Source organism: Salvelinus sp. IW2-2015, linkage group LG22 (genome assembly GCF_002910315.2).
Source record: "Salvelinus sp. IW2-2015 linkage group LG22, ASM291031v2, whole genome shotgun sequence".
NCBI lineage: Eukaryota > Metazoa > Chordata > Actinopteri > Salmoniformes > Salmonidae > Salvelinus > Salvelinus sp. IW2-2015.
The window spans coordinates 2,576,894-2,594,997 of record NC_036862.1 but is presented as its reverse complement, the minus strand read 5'-3'; the positions used below and the strand labels follow the sequence as shown (position 1 = coordinate 2,594,997).

General features: G+C 43.3%; 1 protein-coding gene across 10 annotated transcripts in view; it reads right to left on the bottom strand.

Moving 5' to 3' along the window:
* lrch3 (leucine-rich repeats and calponin homology (CH) domain containing 3) overlaps positions 1–18,104 on the bottom strand; it is an 80,691-nt gene that overhangs the window by 11,678 nt on the left and 50,909 nt on the right. For 3 of the 10 annotated variants that reach the window (XM_070433946.1, XM_024014442.3, XM_070433945.1), the window contains exons 9-20: positions 16,669–16,811; positions 15,629–15,705; positions 15,289–15,328; positions 14,871–15,023; positions 14,554–14,601; positions 5,872–5,925; positions 2,890–2,967; positions 2,150–2,186; positions 1,778–1,891; positions 964–1,064; positions 540–677; positions 117–194 (exon numbers count right to left, since the gene is read on the bottom strand). In XM_070433946.1, coding sequence (XP_070290047.1) covers positions 117–194; positions 540–677; positions 964–1,064; positions 1,778–1,891; positions 2,150–2,186; positions 2,890–2,967; positions 5,872–5,925; positions 14,554–14,601; positions 14,871–15,023; positions 15,289–15,328; positions 15,629–15,705; positions 16,669–16,811 — 1,061 coding nt within the window. The remainder of the gene's footprint in view (positions 1–116; positions 195–539; positions 678–963; positions 1,065–1,777; positions 1,892–2,149; positions 2,187–2,889; positions 2,968–5,871; positions 5,926–14,553; positions 14,602–14,870; positions 15,024–15,288; positions 15,329–15,628; positions 15,706–16,668; positions 16,812–18,104) is intronic. The other 7 variants (XM_024014443.3, XM_070433950.1, XM_070433947.1 and 4 more) reach the window with 6 other exon arrangements.

The following is an 18,104-nucleotide window of genomic DNA, read 5'->3' as shown; positions in this document are numbered from 1 at the left end:
AGAGGGAGTCTGTCTCCCTACTCTGTACAAGAAATCTTAAGACAGAAGAGAAAAACCTGCACTGTCTGAAAGTAGGTTTCAGCTATTTAATTAATTTGTTGAGGTCACTGTCTTACCTGTGGAACCCCGATCCTGCGACACGCCTCCAGAAAGTTCTCCACGTTCCGCCGACATTTGGCCATCGTCAGTTTGGGCTTGATGGACAGAGACAGAACGGGGACAATGGTAAGCACAATGACAGCGGTTGTGTCCCAAATGGCACCCTATTCCCTGTATAGTGCACTACTTTTGACCAGGACCTATAGGGCTATGTCACAGCAGTGCACTATATAGGGAATAGGGTTCCATTTGGGATGTAATCAGTGTCTGATCATAAGCCAAATGCAGATGTAAAAAGTTGTATTGATATGCTTGAAGTGTAGTGTTCCTGACAGGAAGACACACTGACAAAATGTATTCTAAAACTGATATCTCACCAATGCACACATGGTATGCACGCACAGCACACGCACAAGGTGCGCAAACACACAAACACTCACCACAGCAGGGGAGGGCACGTGGATGCTGGGTACGGATCGTGGCCGCACGTGATTGGCTAGATGGCAGAGCACGACCCCGTCGGTCAGTGCTGCTCCTAGGTCGCTTGGCAAGGACACTTTCAGACGCGATTCGATGTTCTACAAAATAGAGTACGACACAATTACAGGGGGATCAGCACATGTAGGGACAGGAGTTTTTCCTGACCTTGTGATCTSACCTGGGCTCATAAAGCATCTCAGAGTAGGATTGCTGATCTAGGATCAGGTCCCGTGTCCATATAATTGTACTCATTACGATCTGAAAGGAAAGACTGATTCTAGTTCAGCACTTCTACTCTGAGACACTTTATGAATATGGGCCAAGGAACCCAGTAGAAACTCCAGRCCCTAATGGCTTGGTCAAAAGGGGGGAGAATCTGTTCACCTTCCGCAGTTGCTCCACCAGAGCAGCCTCCTCTCCCATGGGGCCTTGAGGCTGGGTAGGGGTCACCTCTTCAGGCTCCGACCTGGGGGCAGAACCATCACCTGGGGAGGAAGACAGAACCAGACAGGCTCAAACATACACATACAAGATCAAAAGCTGGTGAAAGCAGAATGGATGCTAATCATTTATCCTGAAGAGGGGGAAAGTCCAGCTCTACAGACACAATGGTATGATCAGACGGCTGGCAAACAATTCAGAAGGCAAACTACAGCAGATAGAACTCTACAGCAACAGAAGGAACTTGAAGTAAGAGAGAGTTGGAACAAAACCAACAGAAAACTGAGCTACGAAACTGTAGGCCACAGATGCATGTTAGTCACTGAACTGAACTTGGAAGTCACTGAACCAGACAGACAAAACTCTGACCTACAGACAGACGGGATCACAAAACCAACAGAGCAGACCATCATACATAACAGTCAACACAAAAGCCGACAATATCCCCTCCCCCATTTAAAACATAGAAAGTCTTTCCATAAGCAAAATGATCTAATACTACTACCCCCCCCCCCGACCCCCAATTTAATTCTAAGGGTGTGAACCATCTATTTTGTTTGACTATCCACAGTATCGCTCAGCGACTGTGCAGGATCCCATCCAGACGTGTCCATCAGCCCAGCTAGTTACCAGAGCAATGTCACATGACACTCAATTGCGACATGCGCATTGCACACTCAAGAGGTAACAACACTCTCTTCTGAAAGCTCCCAAGGCCATGCAGCCAAGATCCAGAGGTTGTGATCCGGTGACATACCTCTCCTCTGCTCTTCCTTCTGGCTGAGGCGAAACAAGAAGCTGTCGGGCCTCTGTGCGGGTCCCCAGCAGGAGGGCGGAGTAACAGGGCCGGGGTAAGAAGGTGATTGGAGGGCTGCAAGCAGAACAGGAAGTGAGCAGGTGGGAGAGTGGTAGAGTGAATAGGGCGTGTAATAAAATCCTTTCAGATCCACAGGAACGTCTAGGGAGTAGTAGTCAATTTGGGATACAGTAAATTAGTAAGGAGAGGGGAAGGGTGTGTTGGAAGCTGCTCTAGTTCACAGCCATTTATACTCTGGTTTCCATGGAAGCCAGTGTGACTAGCTGCACCTAGCAGTGAAGGGCAGCAGGAATAGTRTGACTGGTGTCTTACCTGTGGGAGACAGGGAGGAGGAGCGATCCTCGCCCTGCTGAGTGGCCAGTCGAGTCCCAGCGGAGAGCAGAGGGAGAGAGGGTTAATTTCATCCCTCTATCAATTTGAGTCAGGACTGAAACTCCAGCAGTCATGCATAAACGGTTCTCTCAACAATACTTAGGTATATAATCACACCTCCGTTGGCACCAGAGATGTAATGGGGGAGAGTAAAGGCTCGTAAATATCACGAGAGCACCGTTTGACAACAACATTAGCGCTGTTAGCATTAGCATTCATCTTGCCTGTTTGGTGTTAACAAACCTATCTTTTACCGCCACATCAAAGATGGGCAACTGTTACATAGAAGAGGGTGGACTATGGGCATAGAGCCATGGAGCAGGCTCTCTGGCTGCAGGTAGGTAGAGTGCCCCTTAGGGTTAGCTTATAATGAACATATTCATGGATTAGATTTATAGACACCTAGTGCTCTCCTAATTGGTGCTCAACGCATTTCCATTGTAAAGGGGAAACTCACCGCATCCACAGCCAAAGTGTAACTCACACCTGGGTGATGCCAAGGCAGGCATTTTGCACAGGGGAGCGCACCACACATGCACTAGCCAAACTCTAACCATCACTAAACTGTCCCTGGACCAGTGTGTAGCAGCATGCTCCAAAATCCAAAGTATAAGGAAATGAAGAGAAAGAGACGGAAAAGGGAGGTTGCTCTGAAAAGAAGACGTGCAAGGTTGCAGTACCTGCAGTAGACACGTGGGGAAAATATCGTCAGGATAGGAGAGACGCCCATCTATGGACATCCCAGACACAGTAAGAGACTGGGGGGAGGTGGTCGGAGAGAAAGAGTGCAGGAGGACAAAAATAAAAGGAGAAATAAGGAGAGAGACAAAGAAGGAACGGGAACAGGTGGATTGAGGGATTTAAAAATAAAATCCAATGAGAATTGAGGAGAAAGAGTAACAAGGAAGCGTGAAGGAAAATAAAAAGAGACGTGGAATAATGGAGAGATTTATAAGCAGAGAGCGATACAAAATGGAGTACTGTTCTGTTAATTGAGTAAGCACAGTGCACACACAACATGCTGCAGATGCAGGCCACAAAACAACAACTTTGTGCATGTGTGTGTGTGGGATGGTATGTTTGCAGACCAGTATATCATTTTACATTTTAGTAATTTAGCAGATGCTCTCATCTAGAGCGAATTAAAGGAGCAATTTGGGTTAAGTGCCTATGACTTGGTTGGTTTGTTTGTTTGTATGTATTGCTGTGTAGTACTCCAACAATGTGCGACTCTGTGTATGCTGTGTACAAATAGTTGCTCCCTAAATGTGCATGTGAAACAAGTCAAATGTGTGTGTGTGTGTGTGTGTGTAGTACTGTAACCAAAAGTGTGTTTCACCTGCTTGTGAGTGCCAGGCTTCCTCTTTATGGTGTTGGTGTCAGTGTCTACCTCAAACACCATGCGAGGCTGGTACTCGCTCTAACAGTGAACCAGCCGGAGAAGGGAGAGAGAGAGACAGAAAATAAACACAGAAAGAGGGGAATCAGAAGAGAAAGAAGAGAAGGAGGAGAAGAGGGGTTAAGCCAGGACAGGTGGAAGCTGGTTACAATGCACCAGGAAAAAGGGACCTATTTGTTGTGCCCTACGGGCGTTGGTAAAATGTAGTGTACTATATATGGAATAGGATGCCATTTGGGACACAACCACTGTCTCTGGAACAGGTAAGTGAAAAAAAGTTTAGAGTTAGAAAGCATCGGGACAGGMAAGGATTCCAACAGCCAGCTGAAACCCAGAACCAAGCAGCAGGKCATCTCATTACTAAAATAACAGCATTTTCACACTACCGTGCTGACCCAAACCATACCATGCTGGTGTAGRTATTTCCATTTCCTTCCATGCACCCGATTACATATCTGGTGCCTGCCCCCTTTTAAAAAGGGACATTATACAAAAAAATACTTGGGTATTTTGTTCATTAGTCTAYTGTTGACAGTCACAAAATGTGCATGTCAACAGTTTAACTTTTCAAGACGAAGCACTGTAATGAAAGTGCTCGAACTAAAAGTTTTTTTTTAGTAAAATATACATTTTAAGTGAGCCGAGGGGCATGGTTAGCTCGACAAGTCCCGCCAAACCAGGCTGTAAATAAGCCATGTGTAACAAAAGCAGGCTGATCCTTGGGTTACACCGTACTGTGCTCAGAGTACACGAGCCAGAGGGGTACAGTTTGGGTTGGAGGAACGTTACTGTGAAAAAGGTTAATACCCAGAGTTGTGTTCATTAGGGCACTTGACAGAAAATGAAAATTTGCGTTTTATCCTAGTCCCACATGGAAGTTCAATCCGCTTTCTTGCATTTGGTGCGTAATGAACACGACCCAGTTAATGTTGTCAAACGCCATTTCTTTTACAGTGGCAGTGAATGGCGGAACGCATCGCTCACTGACCAAAAGATTGTTAGATGCAATCAGAAAGACCAGATTTCCACACAGGCATATGACAAAACACAGGTAACTGCCAAAATAAAGGAAACACCAAAATAAAGTGTCTTAATAGGGCGTTGGGGCACCACGAGCCGCCAGAACAGCTTCAATGCGACTTGGCATAGATTCGACAAGTGTCTACAACTCTATTGGAGGGATGAGTAKCATTCTTCTATGAGAAAWTCCATCATTTGGTGTTTTGTTGATGSTGTTGGAAAACGCTGTYTTAGGTGCCGCTACAGAATCTCMCATAAGTGATSAATTGGGTTGAGATCTGGTGACTGAGATAAACACCCTTTAAACCCTGTATGCTCCTTTGATACCCCTCTTTCAAAGTCATCTAGATCTCATCTAACCATGGTAGCCAAAATAATGGGCAACTGGGCATTTTTATACATGACCCTAAGCATGATGGGATGTTAATTGCTTTATTAACTCAGGAACCACACGTGTGTGGAGGCACCTGCTTTCAATATACTTTGTATCCCTCATTTACTTGCGTTTCCTTTTTTTGGGGCAGATACCTGTAAGTCTATAGATTCATTATAGTGTGAATGTGTTTAGCTATATAACCAAACAGTAGACAAGAGTGTCAATCTAACCATTGATGACTAGTTAGAGATGTAGGGGGAGGACTATGAAAGGTTATTGGGTGTTGACAGGTGGGTAGAGGATGGATAGAGAGCAGGTGACACACAGGTCGTGTTCCCATTTCCTACTGTTTTCCTAAAGTGGGCACTTGTTTACTCCGCCACAAGGGTTGAAAAGCATAAAGAATCATTTTTGTTGAAATAATGTTTTTTAAATTATTTTTTATTCCCCCAGAACAGCATTAGATTGGTGTAAGCATGCCATGGGGATACCATATTTCTTTCCCCAGTTGCTCCTTTTTAAAACAGTGTTATTCAAAGCCTGGGTCGAGACCCCTTGTGTGGCCGACCGGCAACTGCAGATGGGGTCGCCAAGTATTATTTCTAAATGAACATGACAGATTATTGTATGGAATGATAAAAGTTTTTGATGAAGATACCTTGAAAAATAAATGTTTATTGAGTAAATGTATTTATTGGTTTCTTTTCATTTTGATAAGAGATGAAAATGCAATGAATTGAAGGTAATTTGTTGATGTCAAAACCTAAATTGACAACTGTTTTATATTAGTGGAGAAAGAGTGAAGTAGTGCACACTTGTTGGCGAAGAAGGGAAGAAGAGAATGGGAGCACAGCCATGGCGCCTTACCATGAAGAGGGCTGAGTCGTCCGTGTGGGTGGAACGCCTGGAGGGGTACGCGTTCTGGCAGGGAGGAGTGGAAGAGAGGGAATGAGGACAGAACACACAGGGAAGACAGGAGGTGAGGATGGAGAGGGGGTGAGGGGGAGATAGCTAGGATATATAGCCAGGGCTCTAGACTAACATTTAACCCCTGGTGGCACAAACATTTTCAGTTGGTGGCACCAGCACATGATTTGGTGGCACCCCCCCAAAATAATTGTGCAGCGTCCCACAATAGAATACATTTGAGTCAGCACCTTATTAAGTCATTATAAAAAGCCCTTTACAATGCTTTATTAAGAAGTGTCATAGACTACAGAGATGGTATTCAATAAATGTTATTACATCTAACATGTCCAAACAGGAATGCATGATCAAAAAATACTTTGATACACAACCCTAAACCAGTTATTTTCAGGAATTTTGGGTTGACAATTAAGCTACTTTTGTTTTATTTTACTGTCACTATAGGGCTCCAGAATTCAGATGTTTTTTTGTCTTGATGTGCACTAATATTATTGGGTTATAGAATATGCATTGGTTGAAGCTCAATGTTACATTCAAATTCCCCTACCATCATATCTAAACCAATATGACACCAATGTCGATGAAAATTTGCAAATGAACTTGTTTGGCGGTACACAACACACTCCCCCGCCTCTTGTCATGATTTGTCTGGCCGTTGGCGGGAACCACTATACCGGATTTTTGACCGTTGTTAGCATTAGGGTCGTCAGACAATTTTTTCCCAAACCTAGCTCAAATTCTAGACGTCGGATTAATACGAGTCCACAGCGTCCATAAAATGAGCATTAGACTTGCCACCTTTCGGACTGAATAACTTTGTAGGTGAAATGTATAATGTATCCAGTGGTGGGATGTGGGGCTGATTTGCTTGTTATTTTGGCATTAATACCTGCCACATCAGTCAGCAAACAATGTAAAAAATAAAAAATTAACATTCATTGAGTTCATAAAGCAGCATACAAACTAAGTCTCATTTTTGTTTTCATGAGTAAGGCAGCTCCAAAATGCAGGTGTTTCAGCCTAGCTCAGTGCTTTCTGTGGTGGTGGGGCAAGCCAGCAGAAAATACAGAGCGTTGCGTAGATTCATTTTTTTATCACTCATGGGACAGTACAAGTCTAAGGTTAGAGCTAGAAAATGTATATTAGAAGTGTCCATCCAAAAAGGTCATTGGCAACACATAGAATGACATCAAATCACGTTATATCGACAGTAGCTTTAATTGGACTGATCATGTCAACATCTTACTTTCAAAGTCTTAGCTAGCAGTCATCAAGTCAACAATCTACTGGCAAATCCTTGTCATATGAAGAGAAATAATGAAGAGAAATGACAGCTAAAACGTATTGGTACTCATCGGCTATTGGACATTAACATTACACAACACGTTGGAAATCGCAAATTTAACAATGAGTGGTTTAGAAGGAATCAGCAGCTAACTGCAAGCAGTGCAAAGCAATCAGTAACATTAGCCTGCTATTCAATGGAGTGGCTGTGTGTGTGTGCTTAACCTCTGAAGGATCAGACCCTTTCCCCCCTAATTTTCGCCTAAAATGACATACCCAAATCTAACTGCCTGTAGCTTAGGCCCTGAAGCGAGGATATGCATATTCTTGATATTATTTGAAAGGAGACACTTTGAAGTTTGTGGAAATGTGAAATGAATGTAGGAGAATATAAATGTTTTAACCTTTATTTAACTAGGCAAGTCAGTTAAGAACAAATTCTTATTTTCAATGACGCCCTAGGAACAGTGGGGCAGTGGCAGAACGACAGATTTTTAGCTCGGGGATTCGATCTTGCAACCTTCTGGTTACTAGTCCAATGCTCTAACCACTAGGCTACCTGCCGCCCCAAGTATAACACGTTAGATCTGGTAAAAGATAATATAAAGAAGAGAAAAAAGCGTTAATTTTTTTAGTACCATCGTCTTTGAAATGCAAGAGAAGGGCCATAATGTATTATTCCAGCCCAGGAGCAATTTAGATTTAGGCCACTAGATGGCATCAGTGTATGTGCAGTTTTAGACTGTTCCAATGAACCATTGCATTTCTGTTCAAAATGTTGTATCAAGAGTGCCCAAATGTGCCTAATTGGTTTATTAATCACTTTTCAAGTTCATAACTGTGCACTCTTCTCAAACAATAGCATGGTATTATTTCACTGTAATAGCTACTGTAAATTGGACAGTGCAGTTAGATTAACAAGAATGTAAGCTTTCTGCCCATATCAGATATGTCTATGTCCTGGAAAATGTTCTTGTTACTTACAACCTCATGCTAATCGCAGTACCCTAACGTTAGCTCAACAGTCCAGAGGGGGACCCACCAATCCTGTAGAGGTTAATCACCTATTAAGCCTTGAGTTATTGTAAATATGAGTTTAATAACAATACATGTCAAAACACAGCAGACAAGAATGACGGAAAGAAGCTGGAGGCTGACAGAGCTGATGGAGCATGTCTGATGAAGGTTAGTGATAAAAAAATCAAGTAGATGTTTAAGCTTTCAGTTAAATGTGTACAGAATGTGACAGCATGTCTTACTTTTGTTAGGCATAAATAAATGATGTTCATGATATCTTAAAGGGTCATGCAGAAAGAGAGGCTTCTATGCAAGGCAGAGATCAACATGCGAGCTGTATAAGTGAGAGAGAGCAAGCATGCCCAGAGAAAGAGAGACAAGAAGCAGATCCAGAGCGAGAAGAACAGCAAGCAGATCCAGAGAGAGGGACAACAAACAGATCCAGAGAGCGGGACAACAAACCGATCCAGACAGGGAGGGACAACAAAAGATCCAGAGAAAGAAAGTAATTAAGCCGCTGCAACATATCCTTCCAGAAATTAGAGCAATTTAGACACTGGGCCCAGACAAGTGAAGCTGAATAGCTACCCACACTTAAGTTTTGGTACACAGAAAAGAGCATTTCAGCACTGCTGGTTTGAGAAACACAATTAGGTAGAGTATGCAGCTTTCTGCTTTCCATGTAGAGTTTTTGGCAAAAACATTCAATTTGATTATTTTGTCAGTAATGGCTGCAAAAATTGGAAAAAGCTTTGTTTATCTTCGGTAAACATGAAATGGCACAAACACACAGACAGTGTTGTGGCATGGCAAAGCTACCAGGCAACTAGCAGTCATGAGAACATTGCTCAGATTTTAACATCTGCCCATGCTTGTGATATTGCAGAGAGAAGGGAGTATCTGAGGAGAATTGTGGCGGTCACCTCAATGTTAGGAAGACGGACTCTTTCCGTGCCAATGATGAATCTAATGAAAGCACAAATAGATGGAACTCTCTTGAATGTATGGAGCTTTTGAAGGAGTTTGACCCTTTCCTGCAAAGGTACAATACTCCATCAAATGCGATGTCTCTCTCCAGAATCTCAGAATGACATGATCGAAAGCTGTGCTCAAGAGATTATGGACACCATGGTCTCTGAGATGTCAAAGTCTGGAATGTATGCCATTATGGCAGATGAGGCCAGGGATGGGCAGTTTGAACAGGTGGCTCTGTGTGTTAGGTATGTGACAGAGGGGACAGTTAAGAAGCGTTTACTAGCACTAGCAGAAATCAAGTCATTTTGATGCCCAATCGATAGCAAATGAGTTGCAACAGCAACTCCAAATGAGAGGGGTAGCAGGCCTAAAGTTCATTGCAAAGACCTATGATGGTGCAGCTGTCATGAGTGGGTTCAAAGGAGGTGTGCAAGCACATGTCAGAGTGCTGCATCCGGAGGCAATTTATGTACATTGCTAATTTCATGAGCTTAATTTGGTGTTGTGTCATAGTTGCAGGGCTGTTCCGGAGGCTGCTGAGTTTTTCAGTTTCTTGGAGAATGTGTATTCGTTTTTCAGTACATCCCTCGTTAAACACCACAAGTTCAAAGAAGCCCAGTCCAAACTTGGAATAGCATCAGCTGAACTTGTACAGCTCTTAAACACTCGCTGGGCATGCCAGCTGCGGTCCATAAATGCAGTCCTGGACACTTTAACTGCTATTTTTGATTGTCTATCTACCATTGGATCCCCCATGACTGTTAGTCTGAGAGCAAAGCTTCATAAGTTCTCCATCGTGTATTTGCTACTGATGTTTCAGTCCCTTCTTTCTATAACTGAGGGATTACACAAGTTCCTCCAGAAAGAGACTGTAGACCTGGCAGAAGCTTGTATCGGCAAACAAGCTGTATGTGACACACTGATAGGCAAACGCACAGATGCATTTGCCACAGAACTTTGACAGAACCAAAGCACTCTGTGAAATTCCCAATAAGTCCAGAGGCAGACGCAGCAAGAAAGCGAAAAACAAAGGAAAATGGGAAATTTTGTGGTGGGGACCTCCTTGGGTTTAGGCACAGAATTGTCATGTTCACAAACAATGAAAACAGAGTTGTTGCTCCCCTGCTTGGACAGGATGGTTTGTGAGCTTGACCAGCGATTCTTTACTGTAGATGCAGGTCTGCTCAAAGGCATACAGGCATGCAGCCCAAAACAACTTCCTAGATACATCATGCTAAACTGACTTTGCCAAGCACTACGGTATTGATGTTGAAACAGAAGAGATGTTGGTGGCCAGAAACTTCCTTGCCCGGAAAAGAGAGGCTGGATGTCCTCCCAAAGATATGCCTGCTGTGCATAACCTCCTGGATGATGATATGTTTCCTTCTCTGAAGGAAGTCATCCAGGTTGTCCTCACAATTCCTGTGAAAGGTCCTTTAGTGCACTGCGCCGGCTGCACTCCTGGTTGCGCAAGTTAAAGGGTCAGAAAAGGCTTGCAAGTTTTGCAGCCATGTCCATTGAGGGTGAAGTGTTTGGGCCACTAAGACATAATAGTATTATTGACCACTTTGCCACCTTTAAAAATAGGAGGTACAGTTTGATGCGTCCACCCACAAAATAAGCATCAAAAGAGAGAAGCAGGAGGAGCAGTTCTGTAATATAGGTTGTAATATTTGTTTGGGATCTTACTTAATCCGATTTTATTCCCAATTATTTTGCAGTTTTTTAAATGTTATTTAGCTCATTAGTTGAATTATGTTTTGCCCCATTGTGGATGATACATGTTCCATGTGTCTGAATTATTGGGTTAATTTTGAGCAACGATTAATAAAAGGGTGAAACTTAATTAAAGATTTTTTTCTAATGGTATAATATGACCTGCATGTCTCTCTCTCTCAAAATAACATCCAAAAAGTATTTTGGCTAGATTGTACCATTTTTGTGCCTTTTGTTGGTGTTGGATGGATGAGGACAGAGTGGACTTTAATTTCTTTATTTGGATAGAATTTAAGTAAGTCATATTAGATCAGTGTCTAACACAAACTATGAGACAGGTATACTTTTAGCCAATCTTGACCAAAAATAACCTTATTTTGATCGATAAGTTAGCTGTTGTTCATTTTGTTACCTGTCCGGTCATGTCAAAAATGCCGTTGCTGCCTCATTAGTATGCCTCAAGTACAATGGTACACTCCAATAAATATTTGCCACTTAATAGCAATAGTTATATACTTGTGTATGGGAGTCAAGATGGCAGCATTAAAGTTTGCCTTGCATTTGTATCCATTCTATGGACGAGTGGCTTCTGTCTGGCCACTCTACCATAAAGGCTTGATTGGTGGAGTGCTGCAGAGATGGGAGAACCTTCCAGGAGGACAACCATCTCCACAGAGGAACTCTGAATCTCTGTCAGAGTCAACATCGGGTTTTTGATCACCTCCCTGACCAAGGCCTTTCTCCCCCGATTGCTCAGTATGGCCAACTCTAATGGAAGAAGTTTTGAACCATCAAGACTCTTCCTAAAGAATGACTGAGGCCACAGTGTTCTTGGGGACCTTCAATGCTGCAGACATTTTTTGGGATCCTTTTTTGGTACCCTTGTGCCTCGACACAATCCTGTCTCAGAGATCTACGGACAATTCCTTCGACCTTATGACTTGGTTTTTGCTCTGACATGCACTGTCAACTGTGGGACCTTATATAGACAGGTGTGTGCCTTTCCAAATCATATCTAATCAATTGAATTTACCACAGGTGGATTCCAATTAACAACTCAAGGATTATCAATGGAAACAGGATACACCGGAGCTCAATTTCTAATCTTATAGCAAAGTGTATGAATACTTATGTAATTAAGGTAATGTCAAAAACATTTTTTTATACATTTGCAAACATTTCTAAAAACCCGTTTTCGCTTTGTCATTAAGGGGTAGTGTGTGTAGATTGATTGAATTCAAACATTTCCTCATCAATTTTAGAATAAGGCTGTAATATAACAAAAAGTGGTGGGAAAATGGAAGGGGTCTGAATACTTTCCGAATACACTGTATGTATTTAACGATATACAGCTAAAGGAAACTTTTAAAATGCCAGAAAAGCAAAATATTAGACTTTTGCCAAACACCTCGTAAGTACTTGTAAAATGTAGGTCGCCGCCATGCCCACTGTCAGAGTAGATCTGTTGCAAAGAAGCATCGGTGGTGGACCAGGACAACAACCTTGTAATGTTAATCACAGGCTATTCACCATGCTCTGTGAAGAGCGAGACCTTTTGGAGGTGGCCATGCTATGCCTGAAGGATGTACGGGCAGAAGGTTTGGAGCGCCCTATAGACAGCAGGTACCGTACCGTTACTACGCATTGTTTACATTTTAGAAGAGCTAGTTGGCTAGTAAGGAAGTAGCTAGCTAAATCACAGATTTTCCCGCATTGGCACTGCACGGTTTGATCATTTTGATGTGTATCGATTGGGTGAACGTGGATGTCATAAACGTCAAAACCTACTCAGAGGCAGTGCGTTTGTTTGCTAGGAAAGCAAGCCAGCTAAATAACTTGTGTCGCCCACAAGATAGTTGATTGCTGGTTACTGTATTTTACATATATATATTTTTTTAACCTTTATTTAACTAGGCAAGTCAGTTAAGAACAAATTCTTATTTTCAATGACGACCTAGCAACAGTGGGTTAACTGCCTTGTTCAGGGGCAGAACAACAGATTTGTACCTTGTCAGCTCGGGGATTCGAACTTGCAACCTTTCGGTTACTAGTCCAACGCTCTAACCACTGCCGCTCCTGTCATTGTAAAAAAAAAATTGATTGTGACACAATCCATTTTCAATGTCTGTTATTTGTAGGCTACCTTGAATCCATCCCATCTATAATTAGCTATTTTCTTATTACCATACTTCTGATTACTTTTACAATCATAAGCATTCTATTGTAAGGACCTCATGAATTTCTTACAATAAGGGCGCACTTTTATTTTATTTAACTAGGCAACTTAATAATCAATATGCATGTTTCAGTCATTACAGATTGACTGCCTATCGGCAAGTTACCCTGTGGGCAAGATGTCACTTGGGGAAGAGGAATAGAGTGCCTACTACGGATTTGAATATGCTTTTTATGACGGAAGGATTTGACCTGCTTATGAAGCCTACTTTACATGTTGTTTATCCTTCATCTATTTTATGCAGTCTACTGTAGTAAATTGTGTAATGAATAACATGTCTGTTACATATGAATTTATCCATGCTACTGTAAATTTCTTTATACAATTTAATTTACTCCACCACCAAATTGTTCCCTGTAGAGTATTTACACTAAAGTCTGCCCTCCTGCATGCACGGGCAAGTTCAGTTACTGTAAAGAACTAACGGTGCTTTTCAAAAAACGAGTTCAAATCATGACGTCAGTGAATTTACGTTCGGAAAGTCTAGAAAGATGCCAGAGTTTCTGAATTGGAATTACGAGTTGAATGACCGTTCAAAGCGATTTCGCCCAGTTCCCAGATGTTTTGAACGCACTCAAGTCGGAAATCAGAGATTTCAGAGTTCCCAGTTGATTTGAAAGTTATCGGGGCGCCTGGCTGTTTGTACATTACTTACAGTGGTTCCTTTGGTGAGTGTTGATGAGTGTTGCTTTCCATGTCACTGTTTATAATGTATTTATCCTGTACATTTGTTAGCCAGCACACCGTATTTCCCTCCGAGTTTAGATGTCTTTAATACCGTTTATCCGCCCATAAATAGGACGTTTTGATTGAGGTGACCAGGTAGAATGTGCGACCAATAAAACATTTTACTCGCACAGCGAAGTTAAAGGGTCGCAAAATGCGACTAAATGGTTGCAGTCTAGAGCTCTGCAAATTTTAAAGTAGGCACAAAAAAAGACGTCTTATATAAAATATTGTTAAACGACAATACATTGCTGGGGTCGTAGATGTTTCGTCTTTACCCTCAAGAATCAGTGATGGTATAACTGAAGGGGAGGGAGTGTGAAGGAAGGCACGTGACCACAATAGGAGCAAAAGAGAGGGATATGTGTGTGTGTGTGTGTGTGTGTGTGTGTGTGTGTATGTATGTGGGGTGAGGTGGAGGATTAATGGAGGACAATTGAAAGGGGGATGACATGGGGGGAATGAACACCGGACGTGACTGCTGAAGAAAATGCGTGGTCATGTTTACGGAGAGCCCCTGTGAATTTTTATTCAAACTTATGCTTTTTGTTGTTATATCTAGAACCTTTCATGCCAACACATACATTAACTCAGCATGGCGAGACCTTTAGAGTGAGAGAACACAGAGCAAAGAGGTCAGAGAGAGAGAGCGCAGTGTGTGGACTCACCTCGTTCTCCGTGGGACTCAGCTTGGTAGGACTTTGAGACACTTTGTGCTGTAGAGACCGAGAGACCAGTCTCAGTCATACACAATGCTCTCCAAAAGTATCCAAAATGTCTACTTAGAAAAAGCGCTAGAGAATGTCATTCATTTGAGGCCATTCTTATTTATCTTTTACTTTAACATTTTTAAACATAAGGCTACTGTAGACATACACAGCATCAGTGTAAACTCCAATAACGTTCCCCCACTAAATCCACCACTAACAGTGATACAAGAGCAAGACATAAATCAACAATAAAAATGAATAGTAGTCGGAGGAACCTTGACGTAGGTCATGACGGCATCCCGCTGCACTGAGCGTGACTTCTGCCTTTCCTCCTCGTACCGCAGGGCGGCCAACTGGGCCATCCTCCGCACACGCTCCACGCCCCCACCCGGCGCCCCGCTCGGACCCGCACCAACCCCAGCCCCTCTCTGAACACAGAGATGGAGGGGGGAGAGAGAGGAAGGGGAAGGAAACAAAGCGAGAGGAGAGAAACCAAGAGAGGAGAAAGATGAAGGAAGGAAGATACGGGGAAACGGAGGGAGAGGAGGCGGAACGAGGAAGAGAAGAGCGGAGTTGAAAAGAGGCGGTATCAACATTTAGACTCAATACATCAAGTTTAAAAACATGGAAGTAATTACGCAGTAATAATCAGTATTGGAAGCTGTACACAGCATTTAGACACACTTGGGTTACCTGATTATGAGAGGCAGAAGAGGCTGGATCATGTGCAGTCCTGAGGGAGGGGGGTGGGTGGGAGACAGATGGAGGAAGGGAGGGGGTTAAATGTGTGATCTAACTAAATACAGATTAGATTAGGGATCTTTATTTAGACTGGAGATTGTATGGTCTGTTGGGCACAGTCATTTGGTAAGTCAATTTGTTTTGTTAAAAACCAAACAGAGACACGACAGTAACACAGGCTGAGAATCTGCCATAGAGATGGGCTCATGTGTTTGTGTGAGAGTGTTATACATCACTGCTATAGGTCAACTTACAAGAAAGGTAGGGTGTGTGTGTACACGCGTCTTCCTACCTGTTCTGCAGAGAATTGTGTCGCCTCGGGTCGTCTGTCCTTGAGTCTCTGGAGGAGTTGGACTTGACTGGAGAGCTCTACAAAGAGACAGTCATCAATACACCAGCCACGATCTCGCTCATACCCCACACGCCACAAACGCGCACTCACACACGGAGTGCGTTCAGTTCGGTTCAATGTTAACTATGTTGTGTGAAGATTTGCCCTGAATGACACGTTTCCCTAAAACAGTGCGCACCATTCTTCAACAGCCTTTTGGAGGTACGTTTAGTCCTGTTTGGGGAGTGTGGCCTGATCAATACAAATTGCAAAACTCACGCAGCACACCATACACTATCGCTTCCTGGTCACCATAATCAGGTTCTTCAACTGGTCATTCAGAACAGTAGTTTCGGTTGAATTATAATATTTTTTCCCTCCCCAATTTCATGATGTATAATTGTGATCTTGTCTCATCGCTACAACGCCAACGGGCTCGGGAAAGGAGAAGGTCGAGTCATGAGTCCTCCGAAACATGACCCGCCTCTTAACACCCGCTCGCTTAACCCATAAGCCAGCTGCATCAATCTGTTGGAGGAAACACTGTTCAACTGACGACCGAAGTCAGCTTGCAGGCACCTGGCCCGCCACAAGGAGATGCTAGAGCGCAATGGGCCAAGTAAAGCCCACCCACCAAAACCTCCCCTAACCCGGACGACACTGGGCCAATTGTGCACCGCCCTATAGGACTCCCGGTCATCGAACCTCAGGCTGTAGTGACGCCACAACACTACGATGCAGTGCCTTTGACTGGTGCGCCACTCAGGAGGCCGTTTCCGTCGAATTAAACATGGCATACTGTTCTGTCGTGATTAACAGGCCCGCAGCCTTCTACATACAGTCCTGTACACACTGGGCCAGTCACACACAAGCGCACTCATGAACACACACACAGATGGTCCAGTAGGCGGAGTACGGCGCTTGTAAAAAATGTAAGTCCCATTGGATGAAAGAGTCTGCTGAATGGCATATATTCTATTTTATATCACACACACACTCACCTCTCCAGTGATGCGGCGCTCGATGTATGCCATGAACTGGGAGCTGAGGCTGATGGTTTCTGCTACTTCTCCTCTCCTACCCTCCTCTTCCTCCTCTCCCGTACAACTGTCTATAAAGTCTATCTGCTCCAGCTCTCCCTCTACTACAGACAGATAAAACAGAAAGACAGATTACCACCAGGTTCAAAGTAAAGACGACCAAAGATGTAGAATATACACTGAACAAAAATATGAATGCAACAACTTCAAAGATTTACAGTTCATAAGGAAATTAATCAGTTAAAATAAAATCAAGAGGCTCTAATCTATGGATTTCACGACTGGGAATACAGATATGCATCTGTTGGTCACAGATAACTTCAAAAGAGAAAGGTAGGGGCGTGGATCAGAAAACCAGTCAGTATCTGGTGTGACCACCATTTGACTCATGCAGCGCGACATCTCCTTCGCATAGAGTTGATCAAGCTGTTGATTGTGGCCTGTGGAATGTTGTCCCACTCCTCTTCAATGATGTGCAAAGTTGCTGAGTATGGAACACGCTGTGGTACACATCGACCCAGAGGATCGAAATATGCTCAATGGGTGACATGTTTGGTGAGTATGCAGGCCATGGAAAATCCGTGAAGAACACACTTCTCCAGCGTGCCAGTGGCCATCAAAGATGATTTCCCCACTGAAGTCAGTTACGACGCCGAACTGCAGTCATGTCAAGACCATGGTGAGGATGACGAGCACGTAGATGAGCTTGCCTGAGACGGTTTCTGACAGTTTATGCAGAAATTCTTTGCTTCTGCAAACCCACAGTTTCATCAGCTGTCCGGGTGGCTTGTCTCAGGTGAAGATGCCGGATGTGGAGGTCCTGGGCTGGCATGGTTACACGGGGACTGAGGTTGTGAGGCCGGTTGGATGTACTGCCAATTTCTCTAAAACGACGTTGGAGGCGGCGTATGGTAGAGAAATGCACATTAAATTATCTGGCAACAGCTCTGGAGGACATTCCTGCAGTCAGCATGCGAATTGCACGCTCCCTCAAAACTTGACATCTGTGGCAATGTTTTGTGTGACAAACTGCACATTTTAGAATGGCCTTTTAATGTCCCCAGCACAAGGTGCACCTGTGTAATGGTATTTAATCAGCTGCTTGATATGCCACACCTGTCAGGTGGAAGGATTATCTTGACAAAGGGGAAATGCTCACGAAAAGGGATTTAAACTAATTTGTGCACAAAATTGGAGTGAAATAAGCTTTTTGTGCATATGGAACATTTCTGGGATCTTTTATTTTTGCTCATGAAACATGGCATGTTGCATTTATATTTTTGTTCAGTGTATATTTCCACAGATGTATAATATAATCAGACTGAAATCCAGGCCCATTGTGCTACCATTCCACTCCTTGTACTCTGTGTCATATCCCAAACAGTCTGGCATGACAA